The 20265-nt window shown below is 38.1% G+C and overlaps 1 protein-coding gene across 3 annotated transcripts in view; it reads left to right on the forward strand.

Moving 5' to 3' along the window:
• Window positions 1–20265, forward strand: part of NAP1L1 (nucleosome assembly protein 1 like 1) — a 39052-nt gene that overhangs the window by 10863 nt on the left and 7924 nt on the right. For 2 of the 3 annotated variants that reach the window (XM_082310718.1, XM_082310719.1), the window contains exons 2-14: window positions 3438–3472; window positions 4174–4262; window positions 9086–9188; window positions 12437–12578; window positions 13042–13122; window positions 13375–13503; window positions 14004–14075; window positions 14740–14879; window positions 16685–16830; window positions 16919–16938; window positions 18143–18265; window positions 19289–19321; window positions 19737–19787. In XM_082310718.1, coding sequence (XP_082166844.1) covers window positions 3456–3472; window positions 4174–4262; window positions 9086–9188; window positions 12437–12578; window positions 13042–13122; window positions 13375–13503; window positions 14004–14075; window positions 14740–14879; window positions 16685–16830; window positions 16919–16938; window positions 18143–18265; window positions 19289–19321; window positions 19737–19787 — 1146 coding nt within the window. In that variant the 5' untranslated portion in view covers window positions 3438–3455. The remainder of the gene's footprint in view (window positions 1–3437; window positions 3473–4173; window positions 4263–9085; window positions 9189–12436; window positions 12579–13041; window positions 13123–13374; window positions 13504–14003; window positions 14076–14739; window positions 14880–16684; window positions 16831–16918; window positions 16939–18142; window positions 18266–19288; window positions 19322–19736; window positions 19788–20265) is intronic. The other variant, XM_082310720.1, reaches the window with a different exon arrangement.

The raw sequence follows: 20265 nt of genomic DNA on the forward strand, positions 1-20265 counted from the left end.
TGTTCACAATCCTAAATGCACCTATGAAACAAACAGGGAAGAACAGCTATGTCTGTCTTGTGGAAAGCTGAGAGATATGAGTACTACATCCAAAGATTTAGTTTTGGGGAGATACTGCAAAATAAATATTGCAGTGATGTGTTTTAGTATTACTGATTGTGGTACGTATTGTACCTGAAGCTCTGGATACTAGATTGGGACCTTGTATTCAGCATTGCGCAAAAATAGTGGACTGTTTGCTCGTAAGGAAGGCATTTTCTCAATGCTTGTCTGTGTCTACAGGTTTTTTTACCAGTAGAACTGTGTTTGCAGAAAAGCTTATGGTCGTTTAAGTAAATGACAATAAACTAAATATGATGGCACTACATATCCATGCTTGTGGGTTGCACAGATTAGTCTAAGTGTCTGTCAGTGTAGTTCTGTTGGCATAGTGCCTTGTAGCCTCCTCACACGAGAACTGTTGTCAAGAGCTGGCAGATGACAGTGTCACGACAAACAGTAATATCTTCTCAGTTTGAAGAACTCCTCTTCCAACTGCAAATGTTCTGATACTGAGTTGTGTAAGAAGCAGAGGGAAGATTAAAGGCTGAGACACAAAAAAGACTGATGCAAGAATAGGAAAAATGGGATGAGGCAGATAGGAACACACTGGAGGGAGGCTCTGAAGTTGACGGCTTCTTGATACAGTCTATTTTAATTTCCAACAAATCTTTGAAGAATGTTATTCAAAGTCTTTGAGTAAACTGGGCCACAGTTGGAAAACGAACAGTGCTTGCACAGATTGTTTAAAAGCCAGGAAGCAGAGGGTAACTGCCCCTTGTGATGAGGAGAGAGAGAGAGATGCAGATGCTGGACTTCCACGGGGTTCTCTAATGAGAGGAAGGCCTTCAGCATGGCCATAAGTGATCTTGGAAACAGGGGTGACCAGGGAAAGGGTGAAGGTTGCTGATGACAGGTAGTTGTCATCAGCTGAAGATGATGACCGAAGAACTCAGACTGCTGGGTTCTTCTCGTGAAACTTCTTCTGCCACACTGTTGCCCAGCACAGGAAAATCTGACTTAGTTATGATCTCTGAGCTGCATGTTGCAATTCAGAAACAGGATTTTAGTGCTTTGATACTTGAGTGATAATACCAGCTTACCTGCATGGTTTCAGGGAAGACGAGGACTAGCTTATGAAATAAAAATTTGTTATGATGTTGTCAAATACCTGCAATTCCTGAGCCAGTGTGGTTTTTTTCTGAATGTGATAGAAAGCTAGAAGAGTTTCTGGTGGGATTCTTCTCGTGTCACTGCTTTTTTTTTCTAGGCATCTGCTAATGGCCACTGTTGGAGATGGGATGGATACTTTTTTAGGCATGTCTTGGTCATAGCCAATCTCATGTCCTCATTTAGAAAAATGTTTAAATGAACTGTAGAAGTCAGTCTCTTCCAGCAAACCTTTATCTAAGGTGTTTCAGCTGCTGTTTCATCTAGGCCACTGGCTTGGTGAGACCACAGGGGTTGTGTTGTCACTGGTCACACCTTTGTCGAAAGAACTGCCTCTAGTTTTATGGAAAGTGAAGCTGTATTCGATGGGGATAATGGAGAGAGCAAGTGTTGGTCTCTGCAAGGAGCAGTAACAGTTTGTGAATGTGATCACTGCCTGTCACATTTGCATAAAAATGCGTGAAGGACAGGTGAACTGTGCATCTTGTGTTCTTTTGCACAGTGATACTACCAGTCTCCTTCAAAAGGTCCTGCATGAAGAACAAGTTAAGAGGAAATGTGTAAGCAAAAAGTTGTATATTTTGCATCGATAAAATATTGCAAATCAGAAATAATGCTAATAGTTATGTCTCAAGAAATAGGGAGACATTTAAATGTGAGTTGTAACTGTTTTCAGTTTCTATAGGTCTCCAGTCCATGCTGTCTTTTGAGACTGGTATCCAAAGGAGACTCTTTGAAATTGTTGTATAGGCAGTTTGCATCCGTGTGTAAACCTGAAGTCACGAGGCAGGCAAATGTGATCTGAATTTTGAGAAACTTAAAATGAGTCAAAAATGTTACTGGAACTCCTTGATTTCTTACTGAATTGTTAGATGTCCTTTGGTTTACGGTAGTGCTGCCATTCTATTTGATAGCAAATACTGTATTATTTTTCTGAAATAGGTGGACAAGTAGTTGGTTCTCTAGTTTTTCTGCATGCTAGGGAATTGAACATTTTTGATTACATGCGGTCTCCTAAATACTTCATTGGCACTGTAAAGTCATGGTCCTAAATGAAGACATCAGATACTTCCTTCTCATGTAATGGTTGGGAAGTAGTTATGACACCAGAAAAATATATTTTGATTATATCTATATAGAATGTAGGTGTTAAATTCTGAAGTTTAGATTCTAACATGTCTCTTCGTATTGACGGTTAATATCCTGATCTTAGTGGGATTGTGCTCTTGGGTTACAGACTTTGGACATATCAAATGCAATTTTCATTTTTTTTCTGGAACAAATACCTCCAACGCTTTGACTAAAATTTGCATTGGAATGCATAATAAGGAGTTGAACTTCCTGAATGAAATTTGAATTTGTTTAGCTTACTGGGCAGCAGCTAAAAAGGGGACTCTAAATCAGTGATTTTTGTTTCCTGAACCAGTGGATTATTCTTGGTACTTGGTGCCTCTTGAACCGTTGGACCTAAGACGGCACTAATGGGACAGTGTTTTCTTGTGTGTAGTATTGTCTCTGACTTCAAGCTACCCGAAACATCTTTTTGGAGACCAGCCTCCTAAGTACTGTTCTGCTGGTGGAAAATGTTATTCAGCTTGTAATACATTTGAGAACATAGGTGCCTCATGCTGTGCAAGATTTGCAACAGTCTCAATGTATAATATTTCTAGTTACTGTGTCTGGAATGTGTATATGATGATACTGAGATACTTAGAAAATTCTGATCATTCAGGACATGGAAATTAATGATATTAAATAGCTTGGCACCTGGCATCAAATTTTTTTTAAAAATGTTGCAATTCTTTGGGTATTCTGAGGAACCACTTGGTCTGGTTTTGTAAAGTTGGGATTTAAAGTAAATCCACAAAAATGCATCTTCAGTATTAAAAGAAACTGATTTAGCTGTAAGTATCCTCTGTCTGCAATTACATGCTGGAAATGAGTAAACAGTTACCAAAAGGGTTCTAGCACCCTTTTTGCTTCAGTTTTTCTCAGGTTATATTTTGATTTTATACTTAGACAGGACTAGTTTTCGATCTGTGATATTAGTACAGTCCTATGATACAAAATGCAACATGGCATTTTGCTGGTACTTGAATTTATCCTATTTCTTAAAGCTGACATGTTTTGCATTTCTTTCCTTTTTAGTATTATGACACTTGCCTTGTAGACCTTGTAAGTGAAGTCTAATGCTGCTCTTACTACATTTTTGTTTTTTTTTCTTCTAGGGTTTGAAATCTAGGAGAATGGCAGACATAGACAAGTAAGTAAAATCTGTAGGTTACTGAGGCTCTGACTGTGTCCTGTGCTGTACTTTAGATGGCTGTGATCTCTAGATACTTGATAGGCAGGGTCTAGCTAGTGATCTCGGCCAAGATGTGAGGTTTATAGCATGTGGGAGAAAAACTTGAGTTGCTCATGCCATATGGGTTTGAGATCTTAATTGTAAGTAAATCTAAAATGAGGACAAGGCACCAGTCAACTTACTATGTTAGCTGGAATTCTGGAGGGGAAAAAACGATAGTGCTGCCCATTACTATTGTTTCACTGTATGTGGTTTTTTCTATACTTCGAATGCTCATATTTTGTCATTCAAAGTATAGTTTAGGTGAACCTACCTTCAGTTCTCAAGGCCTGCGCATCTTAACAAAGAGGATGTGTAGAGCAGAAGGAAGCTTTGACCTGTTGATATGAACAGGAGCTGAAGGAATTATTTTGTAAAAAGGAATCTTCAAATTCTGGAAAGCTGCTAGTTCTTTAAACTGTTCTGAGACTGTCAAATGTGAAACTTGAATCTATGAAGACAAATTTGGCTTTGGCTATTAAGACTTCTAGTTTGTCATAGATCAAAACTGATGCAACACTTTGCTTCTACCCACATGATCTCTAACTTGAGCTCTTTAAGCTCATTATAGTATTTTATAAAATTAATTTCTTTATCCTATTATTGAATATTCCTAATAGCAAAGAACAGTCTGAACTTGATCAACAGGATATGGAAGATGTTGAAGAAGTAGAAGAAGAAGAAACTGGTGAAGATGCCAACAGCAAAGGTAGCATTGAAAGCAAGGGTTTCTAAGCAGCTGCATACGTGCTTTCTAATTAATGTGTTAAGAAGATTTTACTGTTTAAAATAATGGGAAATGGTAAAACATAACTACTGATGCACAACTGTGTTTAAATTCTGAAGCAAGGACTTCTTTTTTTCCCAGTTATGTGATTTTTATTAGTTGTCTGCAGTCACTTGTTTTAGTCATGGTTAGTGCCAGTTCAGGCAGCGCTGGCCACCTGTAAGGCTGTATAATTGGAAAAGAAAGGATTATTGTGGGTATGTGATTAGATACTTTCAAAACTAACAACAGTTAAAAGCTTTTAAAATGTAAAGCTTTGGGTAGAAAAAAATGAGGTGTGTATATGCGTGTCTCTTATTTTTTGATCAGTTGCTTAGTAATTTGCTGCTAAGTTGTTTGATTGTGAATAGGACAAAAATCATGCTTAGTGTTACCACTCTTAAAATCAATAAATAGTTCTTTTTTTTTTTTTCCCTTGACAAAAAAAAAAAGAGCATGTGTCAGAATACTTGTTTTGTCTGTGCTGAACAGTCTTAGTCACGCTTTGTAGTTAAAGATTGGGAGCACAGATAGAATCTGAAGAACAATTAGCCAAAATAGAAATAACTAATAATCTCTGCAATAAAATTATTTGGACTGCTGATAGAGCCACACTATGTGATTGCTTGAACAGAATAATTACACTAAAGAAAAGCAGGATAATTTTGCTCAAGATGATGTTAGAGGCTTTGCTATATCTATTGAAAAAAGTGTTTTCAAAACTGGATCGCAAAATTCTGGGGAACTCAGCTGATCAGCTGAAGAACAGCTTACAATAATTAAATGGTAAATATTCACGTGTCCCAGAGTAACTTAAAGATTAATAATGTGTGTTTTTAGTGATTAATCCCATCTATTGTAGATGAGGATCTGAGGGGAAATTATACCATAGAAATCTTGGAGGGAAATTGGATTTTATAAATCAGAAACATGTTTCAGTAGTCGGGAAGCTTCACACAGTGTTAAGCAGTACTTTTGCATCTGTAATTCTTGCTTGTCTAGTTTTCTAGTATTTTTTCATGCACAATTTTTCTTTAGGTTTTACTCATTTACTACTTTTTAATCTAGATAATTCCATTTTTAAATATGCCAAAAGTCTTTCTGTGGACACTAACTAAAGCTCTCACGCTTTTAGGAAAAACCTCTCTGAAGAAATAGTGTTCATGGATCCAAGCACTTGCAAAACAGAATATGTGGTTGGATTTCAGTTTGAAGGCGTGTGGCTGTTGGCATTGGCATACCATGTGTATGATGTGTGTACTGATTTGGTATTAAAGAATAACTGGCATCATACTCAAATGGCACAATCAAGTAGGTTTTCAAGCGTATAGGAAAGACAAATGAATAATAAGACCAGAGAAAACTAGATACCTTGACAGGAGGAGTAGTGTTGACTAATGTGAGGTGGTACCTTTAACAAGTAATTACAGCTTCTACTGCTAAAATATAAACAGATTGCAGTCATTATGGAGAAACAAGACTGCTTTTTTGGATGACACTTGAAACATAACTTTTCAGCATATAACTTCAGTGCTAGGACATGAAAGTGGAAGAGAATATTCACATGTGGTTACTGTAGTGAAAGGCATAGAAGTGGAAAATGGTATGCTATTTCCAAAAGCTTTGTGTATCAGGAGGGATTCAAAAGCTTCACTCTTAATTTGAAGGTGTCAGAAGAATGCTATATGAACCTAGTATCTTACAAAGAATGCAAAGTACTTGTTTCATGGAATCATAGAATCGTTAAGGTTGGAAAAGACCCTTCAGATCATCGAGTCCAACCGTTAACCTGTCACTGTCAAGTCCACCACTAAACCATGTCCTCGAGCACCATGTCTACCCATCTTTTAAATACCTCCAGGGATGGAGACTCAACCACTTCCCTGGGCAGCCTGTTCCAATGCCTGACTACCCTTTCAGCAAAGAAGTTTTTCCTAATATCCAACCTAAACTTCCCCTGGCGCAGCTTGAGGCCATTTCCTCTCATCCTATCACTTGTTACTTGGGAGAAGAGACTGACCCCTACCTCGCTACAACCTCCTTTCAGGTAGTTGGAGAGAGCAATAAGGTCTCCCCTCAGCCTCCTCTTCTCCAGACTAAACAACCCCAGCTCCCTCAGCCGCTCCTCATAAGACTTGTGCTCTAGACCCTTCACCAGCTTTGTTGCCCTTCTTTGGACATGCTCCAGCACCTCAATGTCCCTCTTGTAATGAGGGGCCCAAAACTGAACACAGTACTCGAGGTGCGGCCTCACCAGTGCTGAGTAGAGGGGCACCATCACCTCCTTGGTCCTGCTGGCCCCACTATTCCTAATACAAGCCAGGATGCCATTGGCCCTCTTGGCCACCTGGGCACACTGCTGGCTCCTGTTCAGCCAGCTGTCAACCAGCACCCCCAGGTCCTTTTCCTCCAGGCAGCTTTCCAGCCACTCCTCCCCAAGCCTGTAGCATTGCATGGGGTTGTTGTGACCGAAGTGCAGGACGTGGCACTGAGCCTTGTTGAACCTCATACAGTTGGCCTCAGACCATCGATCCAGCCTGTCCAGGTCCCTCTGTAGGGCCTTCCTATCCTCCAGCAGATCAACACTTCCACCCAGCTTGGTGTCATCTGCAAACTTACTGAGGATGCACTCGATCCCCTCATCCAGATCATCAGTGAAGATATTGAACAGGACCGGCCCCAACACCAAGCCCTGGGGAACACCACTCGTGACTGGCTGCCAACTGGACTTGACTCCATTTACCACCACTCTCTGGGCTCGGCCATCCAGCCAGTTTTTAACCCAGCGCAGAGTGCACTTACCCAAGCCATGAGCAGCCAGCTTCTCCAGGAGAATGCTGTGGGAGACAGTGTCAAAGGCCTTACTAAAGTCCAAGTAGACAACATCCACAGCCTTCCCCTCAACCACTAAGTGGGTCACCCTGTCATAGAAGGAGACCAGGTTAGTGAAGCAGGACCTCTCTTTCATAAACCCATGCTGGCTGGGCCTGATCCCCCAGTTGTCCCGCACGTGCCGCGTAATGGCACTCAAGGTGATCTGCTCCATGACCTTCCCCGGCACCGAGGTCAGGCTGACAGGCCTGTAGTTCTCCAGATCCTCCTTCTGACCCTTCTTGTAGAGGGGCGTCACATTTGCTAGCTTCCAGTCATCTGGGACCTCCCCAGTTGACCAGGGCTGCTGATAAATGGTGGAGCGGCTTGGTGAGCTCCTCTGCCAGCTCCCTCAATATCCTCGGGTGGATCCCATCTGGCCCCATGGACTTGTGAGCATCCAGGTGGAGGAGCAGGTCGGTGACTGCCACCTCTTCAACAACTGGGGCTTCACTCTGCATCCTATCTGCATCTCCCAGCTGAGGGGCCTGAAAACCCTGAGGATGACCAGTCTGACTATTAAAGACTGAGGCAAAGAAGGCATTAAGTACCTCAGCCTTCTCCTCATCCTTCGTGGGAACGTTTCCCTCCGCATCCAACAAAGGAGGGAGTTTCTCCTTGGCCCTCCTTTCGTCGCTGATATATTTGTAAAAACATTTTTTGTTATCTTTAACGGCGCTAGCCAGTTTTAAGTTCTAGCTGGGCCTTCGCCTTTCTAATCTTCTCCCTGCATAACCTCACGACATCCTTGTAGTCCTCCTGAGTCACCTGCCCCTTCTTCCAAAGGCGGTAGGCTCTCCTTTTTTTCTTGAGTTCTAGCCAAAGCTCTCTGTTCAGCCAGGCCGGTCTTCTCCCCCGCCTGCTCAACTTAAGGCACATGGGGACGGCCTGCTCCTGCACCTTTGAGATTTCCTTCTGGAATAACATCCAGCCTTCCTGGACTCTTTGCCCTTCAGGACTGCCTCCCAAGGGACTCTGTGTTAACCAGACTCCTAAACAATCCAAAGTCTGTCCTTCTAAAGTTCAGGGTAGCGGTTTTGCTGACCACCCTTCCTTACTTCTTGCCTGTCTATAGATGTTGAGGATGGGGAGCAGAAGGCAAAACAGCATGATAAAAACTGATCGTAAATTCTTATTAAAAATACAAAGTTGTGATACTGATTTCTGCTGGTTGAGGCACAGATTTTGAACAGAAGTAAAAGGGTTGATGTTAATATGGATAATGAGAACACTTAGGCTAGGAGTTCGTGTGGGTTGTTTTAATGTACTTCTACCTTGTAGTTTGAAACAGGTTTCCCATTTGGACGAAGTGCTTTCTAAAGATGACGTAGATAATAGACTTGAAGGACCTGGTACTGATATTCTGTAGTCAATAATGTGCCAGGCTATTCTAATGAATAATTTATTCTTTTGCAGGAAAAATTAGGTAAACATAGATTTGTAAAGCAGTTTTAAATCCAGGTCTGAAACAGTCTTGTTTCTTTCCATTTACCAAAAATGGAATGAAAATCCAAATTCCAGTTTTTATTCCCTTCTTAAAGTAAAAGCAGAAATTCTTCTACTTGACCTTTCCTTAATGAATTCAAAATAAAAGCAGTCAAGACAAAACTGATGCTTTTAGAGGTATCATAATAAAACCTTCCCTTTTAACAAAAAAGCTCAACTTGCTGAATAGTGGCCATTTTAATCCAGGTGCTGCTTCCATGTTCAGAATAGGATGGATTTGATCCATGCTTCCAAATGGAGAGATGTTTGAAATACTTGTTGCTTATGTTTCTTTTTAAAGTGTATATATAGTAAACTTACTGCTCTTTTGTAGTATTTAAGTAACTTTTCTTTCCAGATTAGTCCAAAAGATGCACTTTGCACTTACGTAATTTTCTTTTTTAATTTAGCTCGACAGTTGACTGTGCAGATGATGCAAAATCCTCAGATTCTTGCAGCCCTTCAGGAAAGACTTGATGGTCTGGTAGGAACATCTACAGGATATATAGAAAGGTACAGTATTTGTTCAGTATGAGCAGAGTGGTATAAATTGTTCTTTTGCTTTCTGAACAGTATTGTCTGTAGGATTAATAGTCATAAACCACTGTGCTGCCCAGATAGCAGGAAAACTAATATAGTCTGTCTGTAGCGCATCTCAGAATTGAAGAGTTTTTATTTGGGCTTTTATGAAGAAAAGAATGCTAAAATATTTACAGTGGCTGACCCTGTCCCCTGCAGTTACAATATGGCACACTTTTAGAAGATACTTTTGTGCTACTGGGAATCTCTTTTGTAGCTTTGCCTTAATCATGAAACATCAGTTATCTTAAGTTTGGACAAATAGGTGGAGACCTAGAGTCTCTAATGTAGTCATTTTTTTGTTAGAGAGTAACCAGGAGCTAATAAAATTAGGAACATTGTATCAGTACTTCATGTGGTCTCCTTAGGTATCAAAACTTGCAACAATCTCTTGCTAAAGTTTTCTTTACTTGATCTGCATTAACAGATAGAATTTTCTGGCTCTTATGTAATTTCTGATTGCGTATGAACGTTTCGCCACATCCACGGGAATTGTAAGGCATACAACTGTCTTGCTGTGATAGGGTCCTACGTTGCTATTGACTTGAACTGGGGCAGCTACTGAGTAACAGGCATTGCTGCTGCTGCTACTCCTACTCATACCCTACTCATACCACTTTCCTGTTGTGGATGATAGCATGGAAGAAAAGCCCATTTAACTAACAGCCTTCCCTAATAAATACTGGCCCAAGAAAGAGCATGGTGTCAAAGGGTACTCCGGTTCTTTCTCTTCTAGGTACTGTACACTACAGGCTTTCTATGCCCAATATTTTTCTTCTGTTTTTCAACAGATGTTAATTAACCTCTACTAATCTTTCAGGTCCTTGATCTAAGAAGTGAACAAAAGTGGTAACATTGATTTACATGGCATTCTTCTAGTCAGCTGCTCTCTAAGATACTGTACCATTTCTTCATCAATTCCAAGTACAGTAGTGCATTCTCTGTCACAAAAGCATTGCAACTTTTCTGTTGTTACCAAATGCTTACCTAACTTGCAGTACAAAAATAGCTGGCAAATGTGTGTAACTTGTCTGCACTTTCTCAACATATGCATGCTGACTTAACCATGCTTTACAGGTGCCTCTTACATGTCTTCCCAAGTATTATTTTGAACTTATTTATCTACAGAGTCTAGGCACTAAGATGGCACAGAAGTCAACAGGCTTATAGGATCCAGATTCCTGCTATGTGGGCCGTTAAGAAACTAGATACATAAGCTGGTAGGAAACTAAACAGGTTCCAGAAAAACATTTGTCTGCTCAGGCTTAGAATCTCCTAATTGCCTGGCAGCTATCCAATAACTTACCTCTTTACCTGTGTCTGGCCACAATAATTTTAATGAAACTTTCATAGAATAGAATTTCCCTCAGCTGCTCACAGGAGGTTGTATTCTTATGTAATTATAACATTTGCTAGTGTCTTGTATTCAGAGCAACAGGTTTTACTTGCTATTGTTATACTTAAGCAGTCCAGGTCATACTTCTTGGTATGCTTCTCCATTTTGGATTTGCTTTGTAAAATCTGTCTCTATCATAAACTACCTTTCTTTTTTTTAAAAAGTACAGAGTTTATAAAGGTAGTGGATGTACAAATGGTGAAATTTGAACTAGTTGGCATGGACTGTAACAAAACGTAGCTTTGACGTGTGCAAAAGATTTTAGATTCTTTAATAAAGGGGTTAAAATCTTTACTCTGACATACCGGAGTTGGGCATGCTGCGTGTATGGCACTACCTCTTAGAAACTGCACAGTGTTTTTATATGCAATTTCTGGGACCAGTACTCTTAGTCTAAATATATGCATGTGGCATTAAGTAGGTGATTGTTTTATCACTTATCTGTGTGGTTGTATTAATTTTCTTCCTTAACCTTTTTTTCCTGAACTAACTGAACTTGCTACTTAAGTTGCTGTTAGTTCTGATATTGTACTTGAAGATAAAATTACAGCAAATGATTAACCTGACTAACCTCTGGAAAAATGTCAGAGTAACAAGAATGTTATCAACCCTTTATGAACTTACATGACTAAATTTAAGCTTTTTTGGTAGTTTGTGAAGTGGATGTACTTTTGCCCAAACTGGAATGTTAAGGGAAATCTTGTTTTCTTGGTGGTCTACATATTATTGTAGTAACCAGAAATAGTATATTCATGTTGAGTATAAAGCTGTCAGGGAGAAGGGTTCTGCATTTTGCAGTGAACAAGGATGTTGAAACATGTGCTTGTCCTACCTAATAGAGGTAAGATAGCTTTAATTAATGCAAACTTTTAATGTTCAACTAAGCTAACATATTCTTAGTTACTTCCTCTGACCTGAAGCTGGTCCTAACAATTAAAAGCAGTTGTTTACTACTGTGTTCTAAATAATGTGGCCCAACTGCTTAAAGAAAATAAATACGGGAAGTTAACAGAGTAATCTTCTGTAGCCATATGCTGGGGTTTGGCCTACCTCACAGGCAGTGGAGGCTGTCAGCAATCCACCCCATAGGAAGATCTCACCAGTAGGCTTGATGTAGGTAACTTTCTGTCCTAACAGTAAGTCTATGTTAGCATATTTTACTAAAGTGAAACTAGTATTAAAGAGTTGTAGCTAACAAGTATTTATAATGAAGATTGCATTGATTGCTTTCCTTCTATACATGTATAATACAGTGGCTCGTTTGGCAAAGCAGTTCTGGCTCATTTTGGGAGTGACAGTTAATATGGTAGAAGACGGTAGTACCAGCTGCTTTCCTGAGTGAAACAAAAATGTGAATTTTTAAGATTGACTTCCTCAGCGAAGTAATTCAATCGTCTTGAGCTTTCTTTCATAAAACCAAGCCAGTTAGTGGTTAGACCTTTCTTAATTCTGCTCAATTGTATGAATTTACTGCACGGCTCATTGATAATGTAAAACTTGTTTTTAGTATTGAAGTCTTATTGCACAAGTTTGTCTCATGATTGATCCAGGTGTTTGGAACACTGGTTCTAATTCAGGTTAAGCCTCAGTTTAAGAGCCTGTGCTAACAGTTTCAATCAGCATGGTAGAGCGGGTCATAGTTTTGATTTGTTCAGCTTTCTAAAGCTTAAAGTAGAATGTAAAATCTGTTTTGATGCAAATTGTTTTTTAAGGGGGCTGGTTAAGGAGGGGTCAACATGTGCTTAGCATGCAGTGTTAGTAACAGTTTTGTCACTGAATTTTTCAGCTTGCCTAAAGTTGTTAAAAGACGTGTGAACGCTCTCAAGAATCTTCAAGTTCAGTGTGCACAGATAGAAGCAAAGTTCTATGAGGAAGTTCATGAGCTGGAAAGAAAGTATGCTGCTCTCTATCAGCCGTTATTTGACAAGGTATTAAAATACCAATCTGATTTGTACTTAAAAGCTTTAGCTGAAACACAAAGGAATATAAACTGAAAGCTTATGTGTGTTCTGAATTATTTTGGTCTCGTATATGCCCATTCAATTCAACTGACACCATTCTACCATCCATGGGAATATCAACTAAGATTAAGGGGAAGAAAGGTTCAGTCTGTTCCATGGTTACCAAACTCACTTCAATATACCAGGCCTCATCTTGTTAATTGAGCAGATGTCAAATGATATGGTAACCTTTCTGGAGCTTTGGTGCTTATTTTAGTGTGTTGAAAAGCTCGTAACTCCTGAGTCGTCTTCTAGGGCCAGAAGAAACAGTTTTGATAAAAAGTTAATGTATTACTAATTGTTTAACTTCAGGATTAAGAATTTATTAGTTAGGACATTGCTGGTTGCAATGACTAGGAAATGTGAAAATATTCTTGGTTTAATCTTCCAGCGAAGTGAAATCATCAATGCAATTTATGAACCTACAGAGGAAGAATGTGAATGGAAAGCAGATGTTGAAGAAGAAATTTCAGTGAGTATCATAAGCGGCTCTCATCAATATCTCAAGCTTTAGCATGAAACAAGATTCAATACAGTAACTAAAGTTTAAAAAAAAATTGGGTGCATAATGATTGCTTGCTTATAATAATAATAATAATTCATAATGATTGCTTAAAGCATGCACATGAAATTCAATCTGTACTGGTATCAACGTAAAACTGTTAATGAACCTTGTAGGCACTCCTTTAAAATTAAGAAAAACTAACATTTTTATTCTATCAAGGAGGAAATGAAAGAGAAAGCCAAGCTTGAAGAGGAAAAAAAGGATGAAGAAAAAGAAGACCCTAAAGGAATTCCTGAGTTTTGGCTGACGGTATTCAAGAACGTGGACTTGCTCAGTGATATGGTTCAGGTAGGTGGTGGTCCAGGCTTGTTTGAAGTTGTGTTAGTACTTAATCCAAGTACCCTTTTTAAGAAAGGAGTAGAAACAGTACATTACTTGATGTGTCTGGAAAGCAAAAATGGAACAGTACTGGGATGTCCTCTCTGGTATTTTATTCAACTGAGAGCACAGAGCAGTCTGAAATACTTTCTTACTGTGTTGCTATTTGTTGATCTTATTTTACCTTACTAATACGCTTTCTGTGTTTATAGGAGTGTGTGTATGAGATGTGTATTAGATATTGCTAAAAACTACTTGGTGTTAGCATGGATTTAGGTTGTGTACTGCAGTGGAAACTCTGTATGGCCATTGTTGCCATCTGCTGGTCACATTCATGAAAAAGTTTGTGCTGTAATAAGGTTCTTGTCATACATTAAACTCATGCGAAGTATGGCTTTTTATCTCTGCAGCGTCTTAAATCTGTGTGCAATTTAATGTTACGAAAATTGAATAAACTGTTTTCTTTACAGGAACATGATGAACCTATCCTGAAACACTTAAAAGATATAAAAGTGAAATTTTCAGAAGTTGGACAGCCTATGGTTAGTTTAACCTATTAAACAAGGTTACTTTTGTGTTATTTTAAGAATTATTTGTATATTAGTAGCACGGTCTGTGATAGCCAATTGTCTTATGTCAATCATGAGAAATATGCAGCTGCTTCTTGTCTTCTTAAAAACAGTACAAGGACTAGTACTAGTGTTGCAGTACCATATGAATGAATTTATGCTTAATTTAACCTTCAAATTCTGATGAGTTAATAACTTGGCCTTAATATCTGATGACTAAGTTTCACCTTTAAATTTTGATACCTTCAGGTACTTTTTGTATAACTGTTACAATTGGATGTAATTTCCTTGCAAGAAATCAGATAGCTTGCTAAGTTTTAGCATTTTAAATTTAGAAGTTCTCTCTGTACGTTAGCACCAGGAAGGCTGTACACTGGGAGATCTTGTGTCATTACTGCAAGCAGTATATTAACTAATAAGCACAAGGTCAACATGGTAAATGAAAACATTTGAAGATATATTTTGCAACTTGGGCAGCAAATTCTAGAATAAGTTACATATGTGCACCATTTCGATTTTGGAAGAGATGGATATATTCTGTTGCATGTGTATTTTTGGTTTTGGATTTTAGGTATTCAGAAGTTAAAGGTATGTGTTGCTAAATTGTTAAAGTTGTTGCTCTGCAATTCTTTTTAAGAGTTTCACATTAGAATTTCATTTTGAACCAAATGACTACTTCACAAATGAAGTATTGACAAAGACGTATAGAATGAGGTCAGAGCCAGATGATTCTGATCCCTTCTCCTTTGATGGACCGGAAATCATGGGTTGTACAGGGTAAGTGCTAATGAATAACTTGAAGGCAATGTGACAGTTTCTTCCTTTGCATTATCCAACTGTAGACTTACAGCATCTTGGGAAGGTGCTGGAAAAGATATTGCTACCTAATAACTTCTAAGCAGCTGGATTTGCTTGAGTTTTTTAGTGTTTTTCAGTAACTTCAATACAATATATAAAACTATGTTTTATATTATATAATTTGTAAGTATATATAATATATATTATAAATTTATATGAATAAAAAATTAATCAGTATTTATCTAGAAATACTGTTCTGCAATCACTAAAGCTGAGTTGGAAAGTGGATGGTGTTACCTTTTTCTAGGCCTTGATAGCTTTTTTCAAAATTTGATCACTTCTTTTAATCTTTTGTTTTTTCTGACATGCAGCATTTTGGGAAGTCTATTTCAGTTTTACTTTCTATATTGCACTTGTCCAGTTTCTTTTATAAGTGTTCAATGTTTGCCTCTGAGCGTCTTTCAGTTGATCTATTTGAGAAATGGAGAACAGTCATCTCCTAGGAACCGGGAGTTAATCATGACTTTAAAGAGCTGTCACGTTCCTTTCTCTGATGTCCTTTGTTCTAAATTAGCTGTTATTCCTCACACTAAATCTCTTTATTCTGTACATGTCCCTTTTCTTGTGAACAGAAGGATGAGAGAAACCGGAGTTGTACCTAATTAGCCTTATGGGTACATCAGGGCTCTGTGCATCATGGCCTATTCAGTTGCTTTTGTGTCAAGTCTCTTTAATGTTCTGACTGATCTTCTGAGTGATAGTAACTAACTTAGAGCTTATCACTGCATAGTCAGGGTTGGTTTTACCCATATATTAATCTGCAGTTACTGATACTGCTTTTATTTACCACTTCATTTCCCAGTCACTTAATGTAACATATTTCTGCAAATGTCCTGTAAAATTTAGTCTTAAGTGTATGAGTAGCTTTGATCAAACCGTTTTGTCTTCCTCAGTTTGGACTGTTTTTGAAAAGCATAAATCCTCGTAGAGGTTGCTGTAAAATGACACTCTGCCTCTGTGAAAGTGATTTATTCCTAGTCCTTGTTTTGTTTTTTAACTAAGACAGCCTCTTCTTGTCCCAAAACAACTTATCTCCTTCCTTTGAGTCTTTAAAGGAATCTAATCAGAAACTTCTGCACATGTGGATGGTCTTATTGATGTAACTTCTTCATTTACGTGTCCCCAGAATTCTGTGGGAGTGTCAGACAAGCCTGTGGGCATGATTTAGCAGGACAGAGTTGAAAAAACACCTCACAAATCCAAAATGCAAAAAACACCTGCAAACAACTAAAAACCAATCAAAAACTACACACCTGCTTGATGCATTATTTTAAGGGCTTGTTGATTACAATTATCGGTGTGGTAAACCTTAGTGTATTACTAGTGTAACTGAATATGACATTACTAGTGTAACTGAATATGACATTACTAGTGTAACTGAATATGACATTACTAGTGTAACTGAATATGACATTACTTTATAATGGATAGGTAGTGCTAAAAATGATGTGACATCATTCTTTGATAGAAAACTAAGTAGATGAAAATTAGTATTTCAGAGATTGAGTGGGGAAGGAGAAACCTTTGGATGAAAAAACTTCAAACCTAAAATGAGCCTCTTGTTCTCAAAAGTATAAGCAATTGAAAAGATAGTACTGAATAAATACTACCTTAATATTTTATATTCACTGTATCCTTTGTGGTTGTGATAGTCTCAGTAGATACCTGTAAAAAGGAAAATGGTGTTAAGCTGCAGCTGTTTTTTTTCTTTCTTTCCTCTCCAGTTGCCAAATAGACTGGAAAAAAGGAAAGAATGTTACTTTGAAAACCATTAAGAAGAAGCAGAAACATAAGGGTCGTGGAACAGTTAGAACAGTGACAAAAACTGTTTCCAATGATTCTTTCTTCAACTTCTTTAGTCCTCCTGAAGGTAAACTGAACATTAGTTTATCTGCATTAACTTCAAATGTACTATGTACTTCACTCACTTGTTTCTTATCTTTTTTTTTTTCCTACAGTTCCTGAAAGTGGAGACCTGGTAAGTTGGCTTATTTAAAATAAGAGGGTGGAGGGGAAACACCAGTAGAAGAATTCACGCCTTTATATACAAAGTGTTTGTTGAAATTCTTTGGGAATTTGTTAAACAGCTTCAGCTTTAACTGTTTCTGTATTTAACTGAGAATACTCATGATGCATAGTATGTATTTGAATTTTCTTTATTAGAAGGAGTATTTGCTGAGTTGGATGGTAGAGTTCAGTTTAGTAAACTTTAATAGCTTATCCTTCCTGAAAGCTACCTTGTGAATTGTTAACAGTTGTACAAATGTAGTGATCTTTGTTATTAGCCTTTGGTCTAATGGGTGGTGTAAGTCTCTCCCTTTGGGGATTGTTTGATCTTCTCTAATGGCTGCATGTATCTGGTTTGTATTTTATGCTGTTAAATTCCCAAGCACACTCTCCTGTATGTTCACTAGTAGAAAACTCCATGGCAATAAGCCATGTTTTTTTAAGGAGGAAAACTACTATAAATACTTCACAGTGCTGAATACATCATGCAGCTTGAGTGAGAAATCTGATTAAGGCCTCCAGAAGCATGCTGTTAGAACTGCAGTTGGCATTGACGCCAGAAGCTGTATGTTCATAATGTTTTTTAAAAAAAAAAAAAAAAACAAAAACCACAAGCTTTTTGAATTGAAGATAACTTCTCAGATGGAAGACAGCAAAACACTTGGTGTGTAAACAAAAGGAGTAAAAACCTGGGATTGGATCAGAGTATTTTTCAGGTGTTCAGGTGCTTCATGTTGGCTTGCTTAATGAGAATCATGGAGGTGATGCACTGTAGGACTCAGAAGTAGCTTGTAAAATCTTTAGATAGCCTCACCTGGCTAGTGTTCTTAAGGGTATTGTGCATAAGAACTGAAAGTCTATGGGAGGTATTAAACAATTTTTCTACTTAGAACAAAGGCAAGTTGGGGGCGGGGGAAGAATAAAACTTAAACTCCAGCATTTTGTATAATTAAGCTTACTGAAGAAGCAACCCCCTACTGCATAAAGCAGGTAGGCTGTTTAAAGTGTAAAACTTGACTCCACAATTTCAATTTTGTAAAGCAAGTCCTCAACCAAAAAAAGTCAGCACATGGGATTTGTATAAACCTGACCACATCCAAAACTATGCAACTTGTGTTTTTGTGTAAAAAGTAGTTATGAGCTTATGGTTTAGGAAATAATGTTGTTTTATGCAGGATGATGATGCCGAGGCAATCCTTGCTGCAGACTTTGAAATAGGTCATTTCTTGCGTGAACGTATAGTCCCCCGATCAGTATTGTACTTCACAGGAGAAGCTATTGAAGATGATGATGATGATGTAAGTATAATATTCTTTCAAAATGTTAAAAACTTTGAAGTAATCTTGCTTAAAGACTTCGGGTAATTTCTCACTTTTATAATGTTGGTATCCTTAGAATGGGATGTATCAGCATTAGTTTCAGCTGAACTTTACCTAGAGTGTTCAGTAAAGAGCAGCATGAAGGTAATTCACCTCTGAAGTAGTGGCTTCAGAGTTTTGTGGCAAAAGTAGTGGTAGAGGCTGAACATTTAGTGGATCTGAGTTGAATTTTGTGTATGAGGCGTTCCTAGGGTGGTGTACCCAATACTTCCATAGAACTATAATGAGCTGCCAGAGAACAAAACAGTCTATTTATCTAGCTGCTCAGCCTGTTCTTTGTGCTTACAGTGATACTGGGGTACCAAGTTCCTTGAGATTCAAGCCTGATACCTTCAGGAGGGCACTCTTCTTACAAAATGATAGATAAGCACATTCAAAGCATGCCAAAATATTTATTCAAAGCAAGCTCTGCTTGAATTAAGTGCTTTAAAGGAGCTAAGCTTGAAAAGCAAACCATAAAACCCCAGAACTTTGTATAGGTAAAATGTTTTCTCTCCCCTGCCTCCACACAAACAAGGAGAGTTTGACAGTTTGAATTGGCTAAGATAAGTCCAGCCTTAAAATTAATTTTTAGAATGTGAAATGGTAGCCCTTAGTCTAAAGCTTTCGCTGGGGGAGGTGGAAGAGGGTGGTGATTGTACAGCTTGCCTTAGGCTTTGAGACACCCTACTGGCCAGAAGTGTTATCACAGTCTAATAAGCTCTTCCAGTGTTGCATGTGAGAAACTTGAGGTAGACAGTTTTCTCTGCCAGAGCACAGCTTAAGAGATTGAACATTGTTCATGCTGATGCATAAAGCATTTTTAAATCTGTCAAATATAAGAAGTTTTCTTAGAGCACAATGCAATGTGGTCTCTGGCATCTACTTGAGTTATCTGGTTGTACTTGAGCTATAAATGGCTGCATTTATGACACTGTCAAAACCATTTATTTTCTCTCCTAGTATGATGAAGAAGGTGAAGAGGCAGATGATGAGGTAAGTTGACAGATGGCCTTGATTTGAATGGTTTCCCTTTTGTAGTTTGTTATCTGGAATAAGAGTTCCTTTAGTTTTTGAATGCTCTGGACACTAAGTTCAAGTATTATGAATGGAAGATGCAACACATCATTTTGTGGATCTAGGGTAAATATTTAAAAATAAAAAAACAAACAAACAAACAAAAACAAACAAAAAAAACACCAAATGAAGACAACCCTAAGGTATGTTACAAATTAAGCTGCAATTGATGTCAAAAGATATGTTTTGTGGAGGGCAAACTAATACCATATGCATAACTTAAAGTGGTAATTAATGTATTTATGAGTAGGATTTAATCTTAATTTTTTTGAAAATGGCTCAAGAAGTTGGATGTAGATAAGCTAGAGAAATATAAACAAGTCTTTTCTTTCAGGAGGGGGAAGAAGAAGCAGATGAAGAAAATGATCCTGAATATGACCCAAAAGTAAGGAATTAAAAAGAATGTTTGAAGTTTGTGTATGCATACACACACTTAAAAATTTATGTAGGTTAAATCTTGATTTTTAGTTTAAGTATTTAATCCATAGTTCCTATGGTGAGTATGTTTTGGTGGAGGCTGTTTCCATCCCAGTTCTGACAGGCTAATATTGGTAGAGCAACTTTTTTAAAGTTCTTTCTCCAAGAATCGTTTTGTAAAAGTAACTTTTGGCTTTGAGCATTGAAATTAGTCAGATTTGGTTTTCTATAAACTTGTAGCAAGTAGCTGCTAATGATGAAAACGTTCTAAATGTTTGTAAGGACATGCAGAGAACTGAGTAATCCAGGTTCAGTTTTTGGGAACTTGTCACAAGCTGACTCTGGCACAGATTTTCCCAGAAGAGTACAAAACTGAGGCTTTTTCAGGGTAGATAATAGCAAGTCTTTTATTGCTTGAGGTTGCAGAAGTGAAGGTTCAGGAATGC

Source organism: Platalea leucorodia, assembly GCF_965183815.1.
Source record: "Platalea leucorodia genome assembly, chromosome: 4".
NCBI classification, from domain to species: domain Eukaryota; kingdom Metazoa; phylum Chordata; class Aves; order Pelecaniformes; family Threskiornithidae; genus Platalea; species Platalea leucorodia.